This window comes from Ochotona curzoniae, unplaced genomic scaffold (assembly GCF_017591425.1).
Source record: "Ochotona curzoniae isolate NIBS_2020 unplaced genomic scaffold, NIBS_Ocur_1.0 scaffold_4701, whole genome shotgun sequence".
Taxonomy (NCBI): domain Eukaryota; kingdom Metazoa; phylum Chordata; class Mammalia; order Lagomorpha; family Ochotonidae; genus Ochotona; species Ochotona curzoniae.
This window is the reverse complement of record NW_024467122.1, coordinates 80,557,404-80,581,665: the sequence shown is the minus strand read 5'-3', so window position 1 is coordinate 80,581,665 and position 24,262 is coordinate 80,557,404. Positions and strand designations below refer to the sequence as shown.

The following is a 24,262-nucleotide window of genomic DNA, read 5'->3' as shown; positions in this document are numbered from 1 at the left end:
GGTGCATGACCACTCAAGTATTTTTAAAGTAATCCTAAACAGTGTTTACCCCTGACTCCTATTCCTGCCCTATCCTTGTCTCCTTGCATCCTGTCATCACCATTTGGGGAGCCAGCACCAAGCAGATCACGCTGCCTGACCCTGTGGGCTGCATGTTGGCGGGTCTCCAGCCCTTAACTGCCCTGCTCTCTCAATCAAATTTTACATAAACTTAGCTTCCCTGCTTCTGGAGAGAAAGTTGACCTTGCTGTTTCTCCCTTGCAAAGAATCTGAGTAGCCACTAACCAAACACATGATCCCCACAGCTCCAGAAGAGCCTCCCTCGGTATCTGCAGGAGGAGTTGGGAGGCCCAGGAGGGACAGTCCCTCCTGCTTGAGGACACTGGCACTCTGGTGGGCCACCTCCCAGCTCTTGGATAGACTAAGCCTGCTGGCTCCTGGTGGAAAGGTGGCTGACTTTAGACTGGGAGCAGCTTGGACTGGTGGCCAAATGATGGCTCAGTCTTCAGGACCATTTCTTTTCATGGCTGTCCCAGCAATCGCTGCCATGTGAGACCACATAGGAAATTCAGTTGATGTAACCGTGAAGAAGATGCGAAGAAACTCACAGAAATAAAGAAGTATAAACTTGTTGGGCCATGTCCCTCCCCTCCCCACCCAGTGGCTCCAACATTGGGTTATTTGGCACATGGCCCTTTGAAAGCTGTTCAGGTCTTTGTTCTGTTGTCCAGCCGGAGTGCCCTGAGCCCCCTGAAGATATGCTCTTGATGGTCAGGGCGGTGGAGTTGCCACCTTCCTCCCAGCTGCACCAGACTCGTGTGGGAAGCTTGTAATGAGATGAAGTGTGGAGCCCAGCCTCTTTAATTACGCCTTTGACGCCACAGTCTCCGTTCACATCATCTGGGTGGGTGCTAAGAATGCATGACACTGAAGGCAAAGGGCTGAGCAGGGGACTAAGACCAGTAGGACTTTATAACTAGTTCAGACCTTACACCCAGGAGATTCATTCCTGGCCTGGTGTAAAGAAAAAAACAGATGGGAAGCTACTTCTACTTTCATAATTCAACACAAAAATGGCCAACATTGTGACTGATCAGCAGCCAACTGCACATAACCTGAAGCCATTTGGATTTGTTCTCTTCATTTCAGAGCTCGGTGTCTGCAAGGATCACCCAAGAGTCTCGACTGGGGATTGGTTTTGAAGGGAGAGGTTAGGGGGTACGTGGGTCAACCTAGATCCAAGTGATCTAATGGGAGAAGGAAGCCAAGATGTTTTTCCTTTTTGTTTGTAAAGATTTATTTGGTTAAAGCCTAGCATGAAAGCCTACTGGCTAAATTCTATCCTTCATGTGCCAGGATCCCATATGGGAGCCAGTTCATGTCTCAGCTGCTCCACTTCCCATCCAGCTCCCTGCTTGTGGCCTGGGAAAGCAGTCGAGGACAGCCCAAAACTTTGGGACCCTGCACCTGCGTGGGAGACCTGGAAAAGGCTCCTGGCTCCTGGCTATGGATCCATTTAGCTCAGGTCATTGTAGCTTACAATAAAGAGATGGAAGAGACATAGGAGCTACAAGCTGGGATTTATTTGCACTGAGTGAACCCCTCACCCAGACCCCAAGCTGATTCCTGAACCGCTCTGTGTCTCAGTTTCTCGGGGGACCCTCCTGTGTATCACCAGCTCGGGAACACCAAGGGTTTTTTTTTTTTCTTTTTCTGACCCCAAAGTGGGAAGACTGACCAAGTGCCAGTCACAGATAAAATGGCAAAACCTCATATGGTTCCCCACCTGAGTTTCTCTTCTAGCCTCCCAGTTGAGTTTCTTGGGCTTGTTTTTGCAGCAGTTCGGGCTGTGAATGACCCGGCCTGCCTGATGGGACTTCCAGCAAATTCCCACAGCATGGAGTCCAGGGTGCTGTGGGCTCAGGCAGCCTTTTCTGCATTGAATGCTTCATCCATGGGGAGTGTCTGCGGGCCTTCCCATTGCAACGACAAGTCAAGCAGAACTAGGCAGCTGCATTCCTAACAGTGGATGTAAGTCCGCCGGTGACCCACCTGTGCCCTGGGAGCTGTGCTGTGTCACTGAGGATGCGGTTCTTCTCACGGCACATTCTCCGCTCGCAGCGCCTTCCTGTGCTGTGAAAAAGGAACACGGGTGTAGGCATCGGTGTTTCTCATTTCTGTCCCTCCTCATTTCATCCCCTTACCACATCCATCTCTCTTAATCTTCCCTGAAGCACACACTCACAAAAAAAAGGATAGCGTGAGATGAAAAACGAGATCCGCTTCTGACAAAGTGGATGTGGACTGAAGGCACCCCGGACCCATAATGGGGGGGGAAAAAGCTAATACGGACTTTGTTTGAAGAGTCCTGTATTTTGTAATTATTGCTTTCTTCGCGAGAAACAAGAGAAGAAAATGAAACGGGATGACAAAGCGCTTGGTCATTTTCCTGTGTCGTTCTGCATGGTGCCAAATCAGCGCCCCGACTCGGCAGACAGCCACCATTGATCAGACCTCCCTCGGTGGCGCGGTCAGGTTATCCCTGGGTGTTGATTATTCAGATGTGTCTGCCGCTGCCTCTCCTCGGTCCCCACCAGCCCGCATCTGCCTCATCAAAGCTCTTCATCTCTCCTGGCCCCCTGGCCACGCAGCGTCAAAGCTGGCCTCTTCCCTGGGTGATGTGCAGATATGTGGGGCACATGCTGTGGGCTAGGCTCCGCCAAGACACAGAAACGCACACGCCCAGACCCAGAGTGCGGGAACTCTGCCCGCTGGTGTGTGGGACTCAGCACTCTCGAACACAGTAACGCCTGAGAAGGGCTTTGAAAGAATAAATTAGGGGGTGGCAGCATGTGAGCACAGCGAGTGAAGCTGCCGCCAGCACCACCAGTATTCCATATGAGCCCTGGTTTCAGTCCCACAGCTTCACTTCCCATCCAGCTCCCTGCTAATGTACCTGGAAAAGCAGAGAAAGACGACCCAGAAGCTTGGGTCCCTGCCACCCACCTGGGAGACCCAGATGGAGCTCCAGGCTCCTGGCTTCAGCCTGGCCTAGCCCCGGGCATTGCAGGCATTTCGGAAGTGAATTTGCAGATGGAAAACATCTCTCTATGTGTGTCTCTTTTTGTCTGTCTCCATAACATTGCCTCTTACATAAATGTTTAAAAAGAAGAAATCAAGGCAGCTGAGAACGGAACAGAAAGCCCAGCCAGAGGGACCCCAGAGGGCAGGGCAGTGGACGCCCTGCAGGAGTGTGCGTGGGGAATCAGACAGGAAAGGGAGACAAGCCAGCAAGATAGTGAGGCGCCCAGAGGGAGCTTAAAACTGCAGAAGAGGTCAATTTATTATTATTATTTTAATGATGGCACGGTGGCCATTGTGGATGGTGCTTCTCCATGGAGAGCCATGGGAAAACTGTTGTGGTTGTCCCGGCCAGTATGGGTAGTAACAGTCAGGAGGGAACAGCCAGGAGGCTGGGCAAGTGATTTAGCAAACAAATGAAGGAGAGCTGGTGATCCACTAGGGGGAGAATGAGCGTGAGGCTGGCTTTCACCCCCAGGTGGGATCCCATTGCCTAGTAGCTCCTCCCCAGTGGGCAGCGGGCAGCGCTGGGCAGAGGGCAGCAGCAGTCGAGGCTCAGGTGAAGGTGCTAAGTCTGCAGCTCTCCCCTCCCCCTCCTGTTCTCTGGCAAGACACGGTTGGGGTCCCGTCTCAAAGTTGGCTCGCATCTCCTTCCCAGCCCCTCTGAATGCGCGCTCAGTCAACGCTCCCCCAGCGCCAGCTATTTAGCAGTTAGCCGTCTACGTTGAGGTTATTATTACAACAGAAATGCTTGGTGATGGCAAATTTGCCTCCAAGGTATGCTGAGCAGTTGCCATGAGCAACACAGAACAACGAGCCCCTGCACAGTGATGAATGTTTGGAATTAAACTTGTCAGGGTGGTGTGTGAGGCGCCCTTGCCCAGCTCCACCTCCCCACTGAAGATGAGGGGCTTGTGTTCCGACCCGGGGTCTTGAGAATACCCCAGAAGATGACTTGCTGGTGGCCAGTGGGACCCCACGGCCCGTATTTGGGAATCTGGCACACTGGCTGCAGGGAGCTTGGCACAGACTCTCCTCTCCCTGGTCGGTCCTCGGGGACAGTTCCCCCCTGGGTGCTGTTTTTGCCACAGTCTGCTGGTGATGGGGGTGGATGCCTGCCCTGATGTCCCCTGTCCCCCGGGAGGCAGGCAGGTAGGGTCTCTTCCCGAGGTGCGTGCTCTTAGGAGAAGCATTCCCCCTCCGCACGAGCCTGCCCTGGCCACCTCCACAGAACCAGCAGTGTGCCTGGGAGGGGGCCTCCTGCCCACCAATTTCTCAAGGAGACTCTACCTTCCCTGCCTGCCTGTGGTCGCCCGCTGCTGGCGCCTGGACGCCGAGACCATAGTGTCCTCTAGCGGCCGCAGGCTCGAGCCGTCGGCTTCGCAAGCGGATACGGAGATAGAAAAAGAAATCTTACAGGAGGATATGGGACCATTCCAAGTTGCGGTTCTATTTTCCCGTTTTAAAATCCAAGGAGCCTCGAGGTCCCGTGAGAATCGTTCTTTCTCAGGAATGGAATCTTACTGGACTCGTCTGGCTCCCGAGAGGAATGTAAATTCCTCATAAAAATGAGAGGCCACGAAGAGGTTGCTTTGATGCCTGGGAAAGAAAATACAGAACAGAGGAAGAAAGCAGGGCGGGGGTGTGGCACGAGGATGGAGACACGCCGGCGGGAGGAGCTCTGTGCATTTGTTTAGAGAGAGTGGCTGGGCTTCTGATATAACTTGTGGACTAGAAATTTATCATCGGAAGTCAGGTCATTTTCAGTTTTTTAAGGAACTAAAGGAGTCAAGTTATTAATATTTGAAAAATGGCTACTCGATGGTGCACAGAATAATAGCACACTCCTACCTAAATTAACATCCTCGCAGCTGCATAATAAAGATTTATGGATATGCACCATGTGAAAATCCTATTATGGAAATCTCCATAGGTCTGCGTTTGGGGTGTAACTGTCTTCATGGTTATAAGCCAATTAAAGGCCCTGGTATCCCACCCCCATCTTCTCCCTCCCCCCCCTTGCCCTTAAAGCGAGAGTGACCCATTTTTCTTCCACCTGTCTGTAAATTGTGAAATGAAGAGATAAAGAGACGCCACCCACTCTGGCCGGCTGTCTAGGCAGAGCATTTGCCTTCAGAACACCCCAAATGGCAGAACAATTTATCATCTCTTCTTCGTAAATCACTTGGATCCTTTATCTCAAGTTGATCTGTGAAGCTAAACATAAATCCTGGTTGTAATATGTGTGTTCTTATCTATTCACAAAGCTCTGCAGGACCCCACAAAAACGTGTGTGTGTGTGTGTGTGTGCAGCTCCAAGCAGGCCACTTTCCCAGGATCAGCGGATGTGTGCCCCCTAGCAGTGCAGACACCCCTGTCCCACCTCCTAGTGCCTGGGTTCAATTCCCAGCTCCAGTTCTTGCCAGTGTAGACCCTAGGAGGCAGCAGGCACTGGCCCAAGCATGTGTGAGTCACTCCCCCCCAACGTGGGAGATCCATACTGAACTCCAGGCTCCTGGCTTTGGCCTGGCGCAGCCCCGTGCAGGATGTCCACTAGGGCGTAGATCTTTCACCATATATATATATACAGGAGTCTATAAGATTGTGTCACTTTGAACATTTGCAAGTTGTTCATTATCAGTGTTTGACTCCCACAGCTCTCTAGTTTACACATGTTCCCTACATACTGGCTCTGGTCTGACTGCCACAACTGCCCCCTGAACTAGAGGTCAGCAGTGTTCCTAAGAGACATGACATGACATGCCAGTGGTCAAGCAGGAGTGACAGGGCTGATCACAGGCCTCCCAGGCCCTTGCTCTGTGTCCTTCCTGCAGCAGCACAGTTCAGGTTAAGCTCCCCGGACTCATTCAGCTAAGCTCAGTGATATTTGATAGACTTTTCAAACACTTAAGAGGCAGAGCCCATTGAGCTTTCACTCCAGCAGACAATGTGACCCTGAGCAAATTGTTTCAACTGACAGTGGGATTAATTAATCATGCGCTAGATCCAGTCCTTAAGCAGCTAAATGATGACTGGTATAGAATTTGTAAATGCCTGGTGACACATACGCAGGAAATGCCGATAACAGTACCTTATACAAAGAGTTCACATTGTGGTCAGTGGGCTTACAGAATTACAGATCAAACCACAGGAGCCTTCCTGCGCTTTCCAAAGATACTGTTTTCTGAAAGATACATTTGAACTTGAACTGAGCCTAGGAACATGTGTTTCAATACCGGAAATGTGCTTTTTTAAAAGAAAGAAAAAGGAAGACAGCTAACTTATTTGAAAAGCGGGGTTACAGAAAATGTGTGTATCGGTGGGTAGGGGGATCCTCATTCTGCTGGGTCACTCTCTGGATGACCACATCTGGAGCTGGAGCTGGGCTGGTCCAGATCCAGGAGCAGGGAAGCTCACTGGGGTCTCCCACAGGAGTGCAAGGGCCCGAGTGTCCGGTACCTTCCTAGGCACGCCAGCAGGGAGCTGGATGGGAATTGGAGCAGCCAGGATCCAAATCGGCACTTTCGTGTGATTCTGGCATCACAAACAGCAGCTTCACCCACTGCGCCATAGTCCCAGCCCAGACATTTCCTATAAAAGAGATGCTAGGGGGCCCGGCGCCGTGGCCTAGCGGCTCAAGTCCTCACCTTGAACAATGCACTGGGATCCCATATGGCCGTCGATTCTAATCCCGGCAGCCCTGCTTCCCATCCAGCTCCCTGCTTGTGGCCTGGGAAAGCAGTCGAGGACGGCCCAAAGCCTTGGGACCCTGCACCCGTGTCCGTGTGGGAGACCCAGAAGAGGCTCCAGGCTCCTTATTTCTGGATCGGCGCAGCACCGGCCATTGCGGTCACTTGGGGAGTGAATCATCAGACAGAAGATCTTCCTCTCTGTCTCTCCCCCTCTCTATTCATATCTAACTTTGCAATGAAAATACATGCATCTTTTAAAAAGAAGAGAGAGAACCCTGGGTGAACCCTGGGTGGCTGGGCAGGTCAGCAGGTGCTCACACCCGTTTCTGTGGCACCAGTCGCTGATATCATGTCTTCTTCCAGAGAGAGAGATGTGTCCGCCTCCGAGTCTTCCTTGCCCTTTGATCTCAGTGTTCTATTCAGTATCTTTGTGAATAGATATCAGAGCACGGGGCCTCTCGCAACCGGGCACCCTCCTGCCTCCTCCTCCTCCTCTTCCTAGAGAGGCACACGTTTTTTTCTGGTTGGTGGGACACTTAGCACCCGTGAGATGTGAGCCCGGCCGCACCGCCTCTGGTGCCGCTGAGAGCGGAAGTGCAGTGTGTTACAGCATGCACAGCTGTTGACCATTGTCCATAGCCAAGCAGGTCTCTGGGCAAATCAGTTTGTGAAAGACCTTGTTGCTGGGGCTTGGGGTATTCATGAAGCCTGTTGAACTCAGAATTCTGCTGCTGAGATGGTGGTGGGACGTTGACTAGGTCAAATGGCATATTTGCTCACCCCTCCCTGTTCCCCCAAACCCTGCTGGGGAGCAGAGAGTGCCAGGTTGCATGTGACCACTGCACTGACAGTCCCTAGGAGCTCACCCTCAGCTCCCCTGGCCCACGAGCAGGTTGCCCCAAAGGGTGGCTGGTGGCAAAGGGTGACAGGCGCCCTGGCCACCACTAAGAGGCACAGACTGCCAGGTCCTGCCTGAGTCCCTGGGCAAACAGCACTTTCTGGCTCTCCTGCTTCCTAGACTAAGGGCGAGGAGTGGAGTAGGCCTTGGCATTAGGCAGGCTTGTGTTTATAAACAGCTAACCCCCAGGATACTTTCCTTTTGTCGGTTCTCAGGTCCTCAGCTTCCTGTGGCGGGCGAGCCAGGGCACCAGAGAGAGAACACACAGATGGCTCAGACAGCCTGGCCTGGTACCCACCCACACACAGCCAGGGCAGACGGCCCAGCCCAGCCCCCCACACACACACATGCACACACAGAGCCAGGGGAAATGGGCACCGACTGAGCATCCTGATCCAAAATCCAAAACTCACTTCTGCCTCAACAGTCTTGGGTTTTTGTTTTTAAAGGCTTAATTTTATTTAAAAAGCAGATTTACAGTGAGAAAGAGAGAGAAAAAGATCCTCTCTTCACTGGTTCACTCCCCAAATGGCCACAATGGCCAGAGCTGAGCCACTCTGAGCCAGGAGCCAGGCGCCTTTTCCAGGTCTCCCACACGGGTGCAGGGTCCCAAGGCTTTGGGCCGTCCTCTGCTGCTTTCCCAGGCCACAAGCAGGGAGCTGGATGGGAAGTGGAGCAGCCAGGACATGAACCGGTGGTGCCCAGGTGGGATCCTAGTGCTTGAAGGGGAAGAATTAGCCAGTTGCACCACTGCACAGGGCCAGGTCTTAGGTTTTGAGCGATTTGGATTAGGGACGCTCAACTCAAAAACTCTATGGAAATGTCCTAAAATGCAGAAAACCCTCCCACATGAGACACACGGTCCCCAACCTATTTCTTCGGCCCACTGTGGCCGCCGTCACCAGGCACAGGCTGTCAAAGACCTGCTCGGAAAATACCGGCACCTGCTTCTAGATCCGGGCCGCCCTCTCCTCACAAGCACTGATGAAAGCCTGACTTGTAAATGGAATTATCTGCTTTGTCCTTTCAGATCTGTAAGAGCAAAGCGAAAGAGTCACAGCAGTATTATCACAGCTTGGCCGTGCGGCAGAGCCTGGCCGTCCACTTCAACATCCAGCAGGACTGCGGACACTTCCTGGCCGAGGTCCCCAGCCGACTGCTTCCCTGGGAAGACCCCAACGCCCCCGAGAAGGAGGAGGAAGAGGAGGAGGAGGAAGAAGCAGGAGAGGATGGAGCGGAAGTGAAAGAAGAGAGTCGCGGGCAAGCCCCCGAACCCAGCCAGGAATCTGACTCGGCCCCAAAGGAGAGCCAGGGGGTCCCGGGCAGGAGGCAGAGAAGCCACGTGGTGGTCATTACCCGGGAGGTCCCCCGCCTCACTGTGGCCGATTTTGTGCGGGACTCCCTGGCCCAGCACGGGAAGAGCCCGGATGTGTACGAAAGGCAGGTGTGCCTGCTGCTCCTACAGCTGTGCTCAGGCCTCGAGCACCTCAAACCCTACCACGTGACTCACTGTGACCTCCGCCTGGAGAACCTGCTGCTCGTCCATGACCAGCCCGGGGCCTCGGCCGAGCCCGGCCCCGCCTCACCCTGTCCCACGCGGCTAATCGTGAGCAACTTCTCTCAGGCCAAGCAGAAGAGTCACCTGGTAGACCCCGAGATCCTGCGGGATCAGTCCCGCCTGGCCCCCGAGATCATCACAGCCACCCAGTACAAGAAGTGTGACGAGTTCCAGACGGGCATCCTCATCTACGAGATGCTGCACCTGCCCAACCCCTTCGACGAGCACCCGGAGCTGAAGGAGAAAGAATACACGCGGGCCGACCTGCCGCGCATCCCGCCGCGCTCCCACTACTCCCGCGGCCTGCAGCAGCTGGCCGGCTGCCTCCTGAACCCCAACCCCTCGGAGCGCATCCTCATCTCCGACGCCAGAGGCATCCTGCAGTGCCTGCTCTGGGGCCCCCGGGAAGACCTCTTCCAGACCCTGGCTGCCTCCCCGAGCCCGGCACAGAGGAACGCCCTGCTCCAGAACTGGCTGGACATCAAGCGGACGTTGCTAATGATCAAATTTGCCGAGAAGTCCCTGGACAGGGAGGGCGGGGTGAGCCTCGAAGACTGGCTGTGCGCTCAGTACCTGGCTTTTGCTACCACGGACTCCCTGGGTTGTATTGTGAAAATCCTGCAGCACCGTTAGGGGTGGAGCAGGGCCCAGGGCTGCTTTTTTTTTTTCTACATTTTTCACATTCACCATGTTACTTGCACACTCGCCCCCTTCCCTGCCCTCCTAGTTACTCACGCAGAATTAAAGGAAAAAAAAAAAAGAAGAAAGAAAGAAAAAGCAGCCAGCTATAGCAGCCACCCCTTCCATCCCTGTCCAGAGAACAAACTAGCGCCTTCAGGAAGATTCCCCACAGCTTGGGGGAGAAGCCGAGTGTGTCCCAACCCCCACACACACACACACTTGTGCACACACCCGCCCGTGAGGCACCATCTCCCTGGCTCTTGGAAAGCGAGAGGTGACAGGCTCGTGCCTAGAAGGGACCGACCGTCCCTCTGGCGCCAACTCAGTGAGCCGTGTCCAGTTCTCCAAGGTGTGTGAGAGCGCTTAGCACCAAGGGTTCTAAGTGAGGGACAGACTGAAGCTGCGCCCACCCTGGTGCCATCCGCTCTCAGGACAGAGCCTCAGACCAGGCAGAATGGCCCTTCTTGGCATCTGCCCAGTTTGGGCTCCTTGTGTCTCGTCTGTCCAGCAGGTGGCAGAGAGGAACAGGGAGATCCCACCCCTTGGGTCACAGGCTGTCTCCACCTCCTGCAACGAGTGTGCGTCCCACTGGAGGACGGCCCCGGAAATGTCCCCTGCATTGTCGCTGCCAGGCCTCCTCCCCCTTCGTGGGACAGTGGAGTTTCCAAGTGCTTGTCGGTTTTCACGCCTGAGCAGGTGCCTCTGCCAAGGTGGGAAGTCAACTAGGGGCTTAGGAACGGCCACGGGACACGAGGAGGGAGGTGTGCTGTTCTCTGGGGAAAGCCCAGTCAAGGCTCAGAGCTTACTCTGCATCCCTGATGGCAATCAGAGCTATGAGCCAGAGCTGCCAGGAAGCCAGATCAGGGTCTCCCCAAGCCCCAAGCAAGAATTAGCCAACTTCCTGCAGGCTGCATCCAGTGTTAACTGGTCTACCTGACGCCATCATAGATAGCCCCCAGTGAAGAGGCTGTCAGCTGAGGGCTGAGGTCACCCTGGAGGGCGTGGCAGGGGTGATGGGGAGACGCAGGAAGGGGAGAAGGCCACTGGGCTCCTTGAGGCTATGAGGTGGCCACAGAGGACAGCTCATAGGCATTCTGACAGCTGCGGTGAGAGGCCGCATGCCGTGCCATCCCCCCTCACCGCCCCAATGTGGAGATGTGCAATCTGTGTGTGTGTGTGTATGTGTGTGCACATGTGTGCTTGTTTTATTCAAAACTGTGAGTATCTGTTTACTTCCACCTTGAAATCCCAAGAGTCACTCGAACATGGGGTGTGTGTGCGTGTGTGTGTTTCCACGTGCGCTGGGAGCAGAAGCCAGGCCTTCTGTGGCAGGAGGGGGAACAGTCTCCATGCTCCAAAAGCAAGGGAGCCCCAGGTTTCTGGCCCCCCAGCCGGGCAGGTGCAGTGTCCTGTGGCAGGCATGGCCACAGCCTCAGGAGCTCTGAACCCGAAACATATTTAGGGCCCTTGGGTACAACTTCCCTGAGCAAAGGGGACTGAGAAAGAAGAAATGTGGTTTTCCAGAGAAGGGACTACATACAGACCCCCATGGAGCCAACAGTGGGCGGCACCCCCAGGAATGAGGGCCACGCAGCCCACCAGAATCATGCCTCCTCTGACCAGGGTGCAGGCTCTGCCCCTTAGGGATGCCCACGGGGCAGACACGGCACTGCCGGCCAGCAGTCCACTCGGCGTCCCAGGGCGCAGCTCTGCCGTGCTGGCAGCTGGGGCTGAGCGTTCATCCTAGCACAGCCCCATATGCCCACGACTCCTCGCCCAATCCCGCCCTGCAGTGGCAGCACCCAGGCCGCCACCCTGCCTCCCACGCCCCTTGTCCCTCCTGCGGTGCCTTTCCCATGTACATCTGAATGTGGACTGTTTAATGAGGTGACATATTTAATGCAGAATGTGTGTTGTGTCCTCCTCCCCCCCCCCCGCTCTCTTGGTTACATTTCTAAGTATCTTTTTTTTAAAAAAATTAATTATATTTTTTATTGGAAAGGCAGGTTTACAGAGAGGAGAGACAGAGAGAAAAAGATCTTCCATTTGCTGGTTCACTCCCCTAAGTGGCCACAACGGCCAGAGCTGCGCCAATCCAAAGCCAGGAGCCAGGAGCTACTTCTGGGTCTTCCACAAGGGTGCACGGTCCCAAGGCTTTGGGCTGATCTCGACTGCTTTCCCAGACCACAGGCAGGGAGCTGGATGGGAAGTGGAGCAGGTGGGACAGGAACCAGCGTCCATATGGGATCCCAGCAGCGCATGCAAGGCAAGGGCCTTAGCCTTTGCCGGACCCCTTCTAGGTATTATTATTATTATTATTATTATTATTATTATTATTATTACTATTATTATTTTGATCTGGTGTTGCCAGCCATATCTGTATGTACTGGCTACATGCCGTACCCAAAATGGCGCCGGCCAGAGAAGCCACATCTTGGTGTTTGGTGGAAAGTCACATAGCCTTCGCAGTACTGCGCAGGCGCCTAGCGCATGCGCAGTGAGCTGCGGCGCGGCAGGCACGTAAACACTGGGACTGACGAATCCAGTCGCCCAGAACCCTGCGTAATCATGACGCCGACCTATCATCGGCGGAGGCGGGGCCAGACAGCACATAAGAGCAGACAGACTGCCGGGATCCGAGCCTCTTTCCGCTTCTGCAAAGATTCATTATCCAGTCTTCCTTTTAGATCTACAGTAGTGACAGCCTGGCTCCCCTCCCTTCCCCAGTAGCACTGGTGCACCCCTGGCATCACCACTGGTGGGTCCGGGTTTGATTCACATGGCTGCTAAGGGCAAACGAACAATGCCAGCCAGCAGACAGGGACCCCCAAGGAGTCTCGCTCTGGGCGGTAGCCAAGAAACAACCCCCCGGGCAGGGCAGTGCGGGTGCCGCAGAGCCAGGACACAGCTGCGGCCAGGAAGTGTGCCCATGGCCACCACGAGTGTCATCCCAGTGTGACTCCATCTTAACAACTCTGATCTCACACATCAGCTAGAAGGAAACCCTACTTTCCATAGATACACACGTTATATAAATGCATATACATATGTATAATATAAGTTGGATCATGATTAGTATATCTAGCACCTCCTTTTCTCAAGTAACATCAAGTTATTGTCTTCTGTGCGGGGTGGAGGAGGTTTTGTTTTGGTTTCTTTTCTACTGAAGTCTGTCCTGTGTAGATTCTTTCCTTTGTATTGGGAGTCTGAACCATGAAGCCCACACTGGCACTTTGCTCTAAACCCCTCCCGAACGTGGACAATCTCGCTGACACAGGTGCTCTGGAGACCGGCAGTGGCCCAAGACGCCCAGAGCACGCCTGGATGCGCGGCGGCGCACAGCACTGCGCACACCGCCGCCACTGCTGCTGCAGCGGGGAAGGCCCTCCGGTCTCCACACGCTGCTGGGAGGCCCAGGGGCTGACCCTCGCCAACAGCCGTAGAATCCAGGATGAGCTCAGCAGGCCTTGTGGCAGCGAGATCCGGGCCTTGGGCTCAGGCGGCAAGCTCGGTGGGGTCGGTAGCCCAGCGCGAGCATCCTCCTCCTCCTCCTCCAGGGCCCCACCTGCCACCAGGGCGCACACACGCCCGAGCCTGTGCGTTGGCCCGGCCTCTGGCGGTCAGGGCCTGAGGCGCGGGCGCAGGTGAGCTGACATACCGCTGCCCTTGCCTCCCGGACCCTGAAAGTGGGGGGTCGGGGGCGACTCCCGCAGGTGGAAATGCACCCCCCGCCCCGCAGGAAGTCAGAGGAGCTGTGGCGCAAGCTGCCAAGCGCAGATTATACCAAAGAAACCGAGCCTGTTGTTGGGGGCTGGGAACCCACGGCAGGGCATTTGGCTGATCTAATAAACCCTCAAAACACTCCTAGTTATTTTTGTTTTCCTCAGTTGAGTTTGTGTTTAAGAAATTCATGTAGTAGATGGGAAGAAAAAGCAAGATGATGATGATGAAAGTCCTAAGCAAAGACAGTTTCTCTGTGTTTGGGAGACTGTCCCTCACCATCCCCAAGCACCACAATCATGGTTGTGGCTGTTGCCACACACCTCACAGCCCCAGCATCACTAAGAGCTGGGGAGCTCGCCTTGGTGTTTTTGTTTGTTTGTTTGTTTGTTTAAGGTCGTGATTGTCTCAGCGAGTTTGTTTAAACAACCATTGGGACATTTCTTAACAAATTGTACTGTTTTCTAAACCCTCTGGCGAAGGCCTTGGCCATCCGTCGTTACCATGGGTCATGGAACACTTCTGTAAGTGCCCAGAGCGCACGGGTACTGCCCAGTGCCCCTCCCTGCAGCCACAAAACAGGGGTTACCCCACCAAAAAATGGGTTGCCCCTGGGTGGCTCCGGGAGCAGCTGGGTGGTCTGCGCCCAGGAAGCCGCTTCTGCCCTCCGCATCCCACCCCACTCCTTCCGGTTTCTCACCTTGGACCCTCACCTTCCCCTACCCTTGTGATTTGTTTGTTTGTTTCCTAGTCAAGAAAGTTTCAGGGAATCAAAAGAGGTCGGAAATTTTTTTTAACATAGCAGAAGTACAGAGTTATATATTTTGCTACAAATATTGTAGTCCAGAGAGAACCCACTTTGCGTGCGTGTGTGTGCGTGCGCGTGTCTGCGCCCGCGGTGACTTGAAGGTGGAGCCAGCCCCATGGCTTCAGAGCAGCATTTGGGAAAGGTTGGACCACACTGCAGCAGATCCTGCTTGGACATCCCCTCCCTGACCAGCTGGAGAGAGCACCGAGGGCTTGGGCACAGGGGCCAGGGTTGTCCCGTGGGCATTGGTAGGGCATTTGGGCATAAGGTCGGGTCTCATGGCAGAAGCAAGATGTCATCCGTCTGGCGACTGCGGTGGTGACAGCCAGCCCTCCTTCCCAGCTCTCCTCCTCCCCACAGCCCCACCCCACTCCTCCCAGAGCGTTGCCTCTCTACCTAGGTGTCAGAGCCCCCTCTTGCCACCAGGGGTGCCTCCCTTGGGTTTGCTGTGGTACTTTGCTGTGTACTCCGTGGCCTCATGTTACTGTGTAAATAAAGTCATTTTCATACGCACTACAAACCAGGCTCCAAGCGCTTGTCCTGGCTGGGGGCAGGGGGTTTGCCTGCAGCTGTGGTTCCGTCTTGGGTCCTTATCCGTGCAGCAGGAGGCGTCGGCTTTTAGCCAGCCTGCTGCTAATCTCCTCCTGACACCGGTGCTACAGCCTCTTGGGTCACCCTTATTTTGCTTTGAGAAAATGAGAGCCCTAGGAGCGTGCCTGGGAAGGCAGTGTGGGCTTTCTCCCAGCTGCCAGACTGCTGGTTTGCGGTGTGAGGTGGCCCCCTGGTGGCCGGCCACGTGTTGGCTGGCCGAGGCTCGGGCTGACGAGGGCTGGCACCCACACGGCCTTGCCAGGCACCTGCAGCAGGATCCCCCAGCCTTGGGCCCAGGGTCCTTGAAGAGACGCGGTCACACACAGCGTCCTCACCAATGCAGACAAGCTCAAAGTGGACACTTCAGGGGCAAGGACAGGAGGCCACCTGGCTTCAGCAAGAGGAGTGGGCAGAGAGCAGTGCTGGTGCCAGCCTGCCTGTAACCCTGCGCCCTGCCGCACTTTCAGAACGCCCCGGGCCCGCAGAGGCCACTCTCCCCCGCCGGGTGTTTCAGCTCTTCTCTTGCACACAAATTGACCAGGCCCACACAGTTGTGAGCGGGGAGACCAAAGCCATGTTTTCAGCAGTGAGCGCCACACCCCGACTCCTGCACATCCGAAGCTGGGACTGGGTGCATGGGGGTCGGGGTTGCTTCCTCAAGCGAAGCTGCAAGTGTGAGGTCCCCTCTCTTCCCCTGCCAGAGGATGGCAGAGAGGATGAGGAGGAAGCCACTCCCGGACTGGTCTAGCCAGATAGCGCCCGAGCTGTGTTCTCCAGCTGTTCACTTTGTGAGCAGAACCGCAGGAAAGCATTCCAGTGGTCAGTGGGAATTGCTGCTGTGGGGGTTAGGGTTCTTTGTGAGACCACCCTTCTGTCTGACCCGGGCTGTGCAGAGGCGATAGGACCTCCACACACCGCAGCAGGCTGAGCGACTTGGATTTGTCCCCGCTCCGAGTGAACCGGCCCTGGGAGCGCTGCGAGCAGGGGTCTGCCCGGAGTGCGCTGCCAGCCCCCCGGCTGCGCGCCCCCTACACTGCCTTTAAAGCCAGTCTGCTTAGATGCTCCACTAGCAAGGTGCTGGGAGCTCCGAACCATGATGGGCAGGCAAGGAAAGCACCGGGAGGGGTGCGTGAGCCTTCTGCAGGTGCACAGCCCCAGGCACCCTGACTTCTTTAAGGTGCAGGAAGCGATGGGAAGGCTGAGAAGGGTTTGGCCCGCGGCTAGTCCTCAGAGGCCAAGAGACTGGGGAGAGTTCTGGGGGGATCTGATCGGTAGGGGTGCAGGAGGAGAGATAAGCGGAGGGGAAGGGCGTCCTTAGGAAAGCACCTGGACTGCTGGGGAACGGAGAGGTTACTGTCTCCGTGGACAGGAGTCCTGCCCTCTGCGGTGCATCCCCTACTAGCACCGCCCCTTGCTCCCCGCCCAGACGGGAGCTGGGCTCGCAAGTCGGCAAGTTGGGTGTGCACCTGCCAGTGCTTTTCCATGCACATCTGGCCACCAGAGATGGCTATGTCTGGACCCACCCGACCCTAGCCCCGAGCTGCACAGGCCTCTGCCTCTGGGGCTGGTGTGGCTGCTGTGGCACAGGAACCCAAAGGGGAGGAGAGGCGATTCCCCGCTGTGAAGGTGGGGTCCCAGAGCCACAAGGATGGAGGTTCTGGCTGCACTTGTTCTGGGCACCAGCTGCCAAGTGCCGGGATAGGCAGAAGCTGAAGGGGAGCAAGGAGCACATGGCAGTTTGCAGGAGTAAGGCCAGCCTCTCTCTGGGATGAACCATTGCTGTCCCTCTACCAGCAGACAAGGATGTGTGGACCCCAGAGCTGCTGTTGAGCCCTGCCTCTGCCAGGCAGGCTAGCTCTGGGCACCTGCCTGTGTCTCCTTATCTGGCCCAACCACAGTCCCATGCCTCTCCTGGCTTGGAAGAACATCATGCAACTTTCTTCCCTGCTGGGAATGAACCTCAGCCCCGCCTCCCCAGCCATGGGTCCCAGGCCTGCAGCTGGGCGGAGGATCCTGGTGGTCAGATGGAGTGTGGGCTGTGCTGCAGCCGGAGGGTCACCGCCCTCCCTCCGGGGGCTGTGAGCCACCACCAGCCTCATTCCTGGGAGGCTGTTGCAGCCTGAGACAGGGCATACCCAACACCTGCACAACCCAGGCTCTGCCAGTGCTCCTGAGTGGAGAGCAGGGACCCAGCAACAGGAGCCATGCTCCCCTCTGCCTCCGGGGAAGCCTGGGGTGGGGGTAGAGGGTTGGACCCCGGCAGACAGGCGTCCACACTGATGAGCCAGACGACCACTTTAACTCTCTCCCTCTCCAGTCCACTGCAGACCCTGCCTCCTCCCAGGCAGAGTGGGCAAAAATCCTCACCTGAGCATCTTGTGTGCCCACCCATGGGGAGCACCTACCACCCACTGGCTTAGTGGTCCTGTGAGGCAGGTTCTGGAATTGTCCACCCCCACATTTTTCTAATGGAGAAAGCAGGCTAAGACTGCTGCCGCAGCATGGCCCAGTGCTATGAACGGTAGACTGTGGCAGCCACCTCCTCCAGGCAGGCCCCTTGACTGTCCCAGCATGCAGGCTTGGATGCCCTGCACACACCCATGTCCCCATCTTCTCCTTCTGTCTCCTTCACAGCCCTGGATCTGGGTGCTCCTTCCTTCCCAGGAGCTGGGGCAAGGCTGAGCTTAGCTGCTGCCACCTGGTGTGACGCAGCCTCAAGGGGGAGGAGGAGGAGTACCAGCTGCTCCTGTGTGTCAGGTCCAAAGCCCTCTTGGCAGCCCCCAAGATCCCCGTGATTCCGAGAGGACAAGCACCTGACCCCAGGCTGCACAGCCAGCCCCTGGCATGGCGGAGACCCTCATGCAGACTTAGCGACCAGAAAGCCAGTGGTGATCCCACCGCTTCACATGGGGGCGACCTGGGACAGGCACCCCCTCCAATCAACACCTGGACCATGTAGCCAGAGGGGCGGACCTAGCAAGGAGTCCGGGGTGGAGGGATGGGCCCAGGCTCCACCTGCACAGGTTGGGGGGAGCCCCCCCAACACCCACCCAGCCATTCACAGGCTTTCCTTCTCCCCAGGCGGCCCCTGACAACCTATCTACCTTATCTCCCATTTCACGTTTATTTTGCCTCCAACCTCTTATGCTAATCAAGGCCATAAAAGCCGTTGGACTGCCCAGGTTCAAGTCCAGGCCCTGCTCCCAACCCCCTGCTGCCTGTTCAGGTGCTCCCTGGGGGCAGCATGGGGCTTCCTGCCACCCACCCACATGGGAGACCAGGGGGCACCCACCCACATGGGAGACCAGGGGGCAAGCTTTTGGGACATAAACCAATGGAGCACTTCCCCTCCCTCCTTCCCTCTCCCCCTCCCTCTCTCCCTCCCTTTTTCCCTCCTTTTCTCCCTCCCTCTCTCCCTCTACCACTTTCTCTCTCTGTCTCTCCCTCCCTCTCTCTGTCTCTCCTTCTCAAGCAAACACATAAACATTTTAAAGCTTTTTTTTCTTTTTTTAAAAGAGGGGAAAAGTAATATAATAGGTGACCTAAAAACGAAGCCGTTATCTATAAAAGTGTAAGATCCGGTGAGTAGCCCATAGCTGCGTGGGGAGGGACCCAGCCCCACGCAACTGACCGTACTGGTACCGTTGGCTATTCGGAAAATAATTAACCCACACACTGGAGACCTGTAGAACACCAAACAGATCAAATAAAGAGTTGCAATCCTCTTATAAATGAGAAGGAAAAAAAAAAAAAAAACCCTAAGTGGACAGAATGCTAAGTCGCTGCGTGGTTTATCTCTTATTGAGAAAGCTCTCCCTGTTGAGCACCAGGCAACAACAGAAGTCTCCAGAGAGGGAGAGATCGATAAGTTTGACTAAAGACGATCACCCTCTGTCCACTGAAAGCATCAAGAACAAACCACGGAGTGAACAGCCACGGCCACCCTGGCACCAACCTGGAGCGCTGCAGCCTGAGACGGAGGAGGCGTCACAGGGGAGACGCTGCTGAGCTTCCTACAAGTAAGAAGTGCAAAGCTGAGGCAGCGCATCTCACTCATTTACATAGCCTGTTCTGGTGTTCCTGAAAGCTCATGGAAGACGGAATCAAAACTGGGGGCACTTCCCCTCCAGCTGCCTGCTTGCAGCCTGGGAAAGCAGTCCAGGACGGCCCAAAGCCTTGGGGCCCTGCACCATCCAGCAGTGATTATCACCAATGGTGTTGCTACCTTCTCCCCGCTGCCCCCCATTGCATTACTGCCCCCCATCCCCATCCTGCCCACTCGCTGACTTTTTTGACTGAGGTCCAGTGTGGTTCAGTCTATATCAGCACACCGGAGTCGGGGTGAAAAGGGCTTAGTTCATCCTGTCCAAGGGTGTCTGGCAGGGACTGACCCCAGCACAGAGATGCCTGGGGAGACTTCCGATGGCCAAGGTCAAGGTGCCTGAGTTCCCAGGGAGCCTTCAGGAGGACAGGAGCTGTGGTCCCACCCATGTCCCGTGACTCAGAATACCCCCCACACATTGGCACCCCCAGTGATTCTGAACTTGTTGACAGGGTTTGGATCTGGGGTACACCTGCTCTGTGTCCTCAGGTGTGGACTCCTCCCACCTCCCATGGTCATTACCAGGAGGAGAGGAGATAGTCTAGCCAATGGTTACTGCCTGGCATTAGTAAATGTTCTGGAACTGTCAGCTCCTAGGGAAAAACTGAGCCGTATCCAGGGGTTGTCGCTGAGCAAGAAGAGAGAGGAAGCGGGAGAGAGTTCTTCCATCAGCTGGTTCACTCCCCAAGTGCCTACAGAAGTCATGGCTGAGCCAGGCCAATGGCAGGGTCCCGGAACTCCATCCAGGTCTCTCATGCGGGAGGTAGGAGCCCCAAGTACTTGAGCCACCACGGCTGCCTCCAGGGTGTGCACAGGCAGAGAGCTGGCTTGGAACTAGAAGCAGGGCTCTGACATGGTTTTATGGGACACAGGTGTCTCAAACCACAGAAGAACCTGCTGTACTACAATGCAGTCCTGCTGGTGTATCTGGTAAGCAGGCAAGCCCAGTGGCGAGCGGGGAGAGGAAAGAAGGCTGAGTATCTATGATGGGACTGGGTGGGTGTTCACTGGAGGGTCCAGGAGCAGCCCCCTCCCACTACCCTGCTCCCCTGGAACCTACCATGCCTGCCCTGCCCTGTCCCCACTTCCTCCATCCCCAACCCCAGTCCAGAGCTTACTGTCATTTCAGCTCTCCTGCCACCTGCGCTGTATCTTGGCATAATAAATGCTTCAGTCGACACTACTTTGTTTTGGAGGAAAAACCATCAAACTACTTCAGTAGAAATGTTTTACTTGAATTGGGTTGTTTCCTGCTCGTCATAACTTCATTCATGAAATGGGCCACGTGTCTTTGAATAGAGCTGGCTTCTTTGGGGTGATGCGACGCCTGCCCTGGAGCCAGGGATGGAGTGGGGGTGTCCCACTAGGTCTGGGGCTGATGACGAAGGACGTGCACAAGGGCAGGCAGGGAGCAGGTGCATCTGATGTGCTTGGATCTGGAGCAGACTTCTGATTCATGCAGCCCCAACGTGCGCCAGGCCGAGCACATGGAGGTCTGGGGTCCTCAAGAAAACTGTGTCGATTGTGTCAGTGGGAGGCAGGAAACTGGGCCCAGAGGCATCTCATCTGGGACTTGTGCAGAGGAAGGAGGGCAGTCATGGGGGCCTTCCAAGAAGAGGTATGTCTGGGCTGGGCTTTGAGTTTTCCAGGTGGGCAGAGGCAACAGGTATGCCAAGCCAAGTTCATTCTGACTCTGGCAGGTGCTTGGGGGCCACAGGCAGAGGAGAAGGCCTCAGGCCATGACAGCAGAGGATGGTCCAAAGTGGGCAGAGGAAGCTGGGCAAGCCACCCCCCCCCAGCCCTATAGGACAGCAAGAGGGGGGCTGGCAAACCCGGCCCCCCAGGAGAGCCCTGTCCCCCACCCCCACCCCAGTCCCTCTCCATCCCACTCTGGCCCTAGCTTAGCCAGTGTAGGCAAGCTCCTGTTAGACCACTGGCCCTGGTCATCCCACACCTGTTCTGACAGCTGCAGCTGAGGGCCCCACTCTGCACCCTTCCCCACAAAACACACCACACATACACACACACACGCATGCACACGCACACACACACACTTGCCTTCTTTCCAGTCCTGCCCCACTGGATTCAGAACCTGCCCCCCATTCCCAACACCATTCCACCCCTTCCCCACTCTCACTGCATGCACATCCTGGGACTTGGGACACAGGGCCTGGCGCCATCTCCTACAGCGACCCTGCCCTAGGGAGCTGCTCACCCACCTACTCCAGAGGAGGGGGAGGAGGAGGTGAACCGACAGTGGACCTGCTGTCTCCCACCTGCCAGAGAGCCAAGCAGCAGGTACGCTGTCCCCCACATGCCAGGCTCCCTGCCCCCTTCTCTTGCAGCACATGCCAGCTGCTAGTGCCAGATTAATGGCTACAATTAAAGCCAAACACCCTTGCAGTGGCCAGCCACCGTCCTCCCACACCTGCGGCCAAGCTGGGGCAGCTCAGCCTGGCCCGGGAGATTTGTAATGACATCAGACAGGCCTCTTAAGCACCACCGATGGTATCAGGGCCCTGGGGGAGTGGGGGGGGGGGAACACAGACTTATTTCCTAATCTCCCGTGGAGCATCTGTCAGCCTCAGCATACATGGCAATGTCATTCCAGCCAGCGGCAAGGACCTTCCGTGGCGCCGACTGTCAGCTGCCTGCCAGGCTGCCGTCCAGGCTCAGCAACCTGGCAGCAGGGGTGGGGGCGGGGAGGGAGGATATACTAGGCAGGCCAGCAAGAAGCCCACAGCTCAGGGGCTGCCCAGACCTCCTGGGACTCAGAGGGGGAACAGCAGGTGGAGCCTAGCGGGGCTCATCCCGCCCAACCTGGGTCCCCCAGCTTTCCTGGATGGAGAACCTATGCGGAGGCAACCACACAGGACAGAGGGCCTGGGACTGCCATTGCCACCCCCTTGCCCAGAGGGAAGCACGGGAAAGCCTTGGACCAACTGCTACTAGCCCAGAAACTCCTTTCCTACCACTGCCGAGGCCCTGCCCTCAGAGGTCCCAGTAGGTTCCTGGCTCACAGGTTCCTGGCTCCATCTTAAAGGCCCTGAGAAGTCCTGCAGTCACTGCCGGCATCCCTGCCGTCCAAAGCGGTTCCAGGCCTTGCAGGTCCAGCTCACAAGGATGGCACTCATGTGGTCCCGTCCTGCGCCACACGGAGCAAGCTCAGCAGACACCTCTGGGCAACCCCACTCATGAGTTGCTATTGGACCAAAGTCAGTGAGGGGTACACAGCAGAGGCCGGGGTCCCACAGGGCAAACCTGCATCCACCTGAATTTTCAACCTCACAGGGCCAGGCCTGTATCTTTAATGAGCTGCTCTAGTTCGCATTGCTGTATACACTGTTGGTAGAGCATTGAGGTGTGTGAGAAGACTCAGGCCTGTGGGTCACCCCCCTGCCTCCCAGGTGCTTGAATGTAACTAATCAACAGGCAGCTCATCCCCCCGAGTGCCCAGACCAGAGCGCCTGAGATCGAGTTCCAGCGCACCATCCCTGCTTCCTGCCAGCGCCCACCCTGGGAGGCACGGGTAATGGCTCAGCGCTCACTTCCCTGCCATCCCAGGGCGAGGCCTGGAGAGTTCCTGGTTCCTGCTTCCAGCCTGAATAGTCATTGCGGGCATGCAGGGAGTGAACCCACAGACAGGAGTCTCTCTCTCTCGTAAATACTAGTATGAGGTTCTGACTTGATTTCCTATTTCCACAAGTGCTGTCGCTGCCGCCACACAGGGGCCTGGGGCCAGGTTGGGCTTAGCTTCCATGCTGCCCATGTGGGACTCCATGCTGCCCGCAGCAGGAGTGGGTCCAGGTTTTGTAGAACCTTGGGCACCTTGCAGAAAATACTAGAAATTAGTGACACTGATCAGATACCAACAGGAACAGCAAGTTTTTCTTTCTTTTTTCTTAAAGACTTATTTATTTGAAAGGCAGAGTTACGGGACCAGTGTGATAGCCTAGTGGCTAGAGTCCTCATCTTACATGCGCCGGGATCCTGTGCAGGTGCCGGTTCTAAGCCTGGCAACCCCGCTTCCCCTCCAGCTCCCTGCTTGCAGTCTGGGAAAGCAGTCGAGGATGCCCAAAACCTTGGATCCTGCACCCTTGTGGGAGACCTGGAAGAGGTTCTGGCTCCTGACTTCGGATGGGCTCAGCTCCAGCCATTGTGGTCACTTGGGGAGTGAATCATTGTACGGAAGATCTTCCTCTCTGTCTCTCCTCCTCTCTGTATGTCTGACTTTGCAATAAAAATAAATTAAAAAAAAAATAATAGAAAAAGAAAGGTAGAGTTACAGAGAGAGAGGGAGAGACAGGTGTTCTATCCACTGGTTCATTCTGCAAATGGCTGCAATAGTCAAAGTTGGGCCAGGCCGAAGCTAGGCGCTCCATTTGAGTCTTCCATGCAGACATGGGGGCCCACACACGTGGACCATGTTCTGCTGCTTTCCCAGGTGCAGCAGCAGGAATCTAGATTGGGAATGGAGCAGCCAGGACTAAAACCAGGACTCATATGGGAGGCTGGCACTACAGGTGGCAACTTTAGCTGCAACGCCACCACACCGGTGCCTGAACAATGATTGAGAAGGAGGAGGAAAGCCAAGCAGCTCCCACAGGAGAGAAGCTGAGCCGCTGCAGACCCCAGCACCCCTGCATGACACGTGTGCCTCCCTCATCCCTGGCTATGTCCTTTGGCTTCTGAGCATCTCACAGAGAGCAGTGAAAGGATGGCATGCGCCCCCCGGTGTGGTGGACCAGCTCGCTGTCTGGCTGGGGATCATTGCACAGAGTCTTGCCATGTGATTTATGGGTGAAGTCATGTGGATTGCAAGGTTCGTTGTCCCACTGGGGGGACCCCTATCAAACGTCCTTTGTGATTGGAGGGTGGCAGCCTGCTTCGCGCTAAGTGGGCGGAATGGATGGCATTGTTAACTGGAGCGACCAGGTGCATTCTTCAACTGCAGCTGCATGGCTCTGTGCAATGTGACTGTGTCATAAAGTATTCTGACGCTGTGAATGCCATGCCTGTCGAAGAGCATGGAATTTTATCTTGTCACAATAGCCTAGTGGCTAAAGTCCTCACCTTGCACACACCGGGATCCCATATGGGGCACCGGTTCATATCCTGGCTGCTCCACTTC

At 55.8% G+C, this 24,262-nt stretch overlaps 1 protein-coding gene across 3 annotated transcripts in view; it reads left to right on the top strand.

Annotated features, from left to right (window-relative positions):
* Nucleotides 1-9,983, top strand: part of PEAK1 (pseudopodium enriched atypical kinase 1) — a 294,399-nt gene extending 284,416 nt beyond the window's left edge. For all 3 annotated transcript variants that reach the window (XM_040969691.1, XM_040969690.1, XM_040969692.1), the window contains one exon: nt 8,702-9,983. In XM_040969691.1, coding sequence (XP_040825625.1) covers nt 8,702-9,862 — 1,161 coding nt within the window. In that variant the 3' untranslated portion in view covers nt 9,863-9,983. The remainder of the gene's footprint in view (nt 1-8,701) is intronic.
* The last annotated feature ends 14,279 nt before the right edge of the window (nt 9,984-24,262 follow it).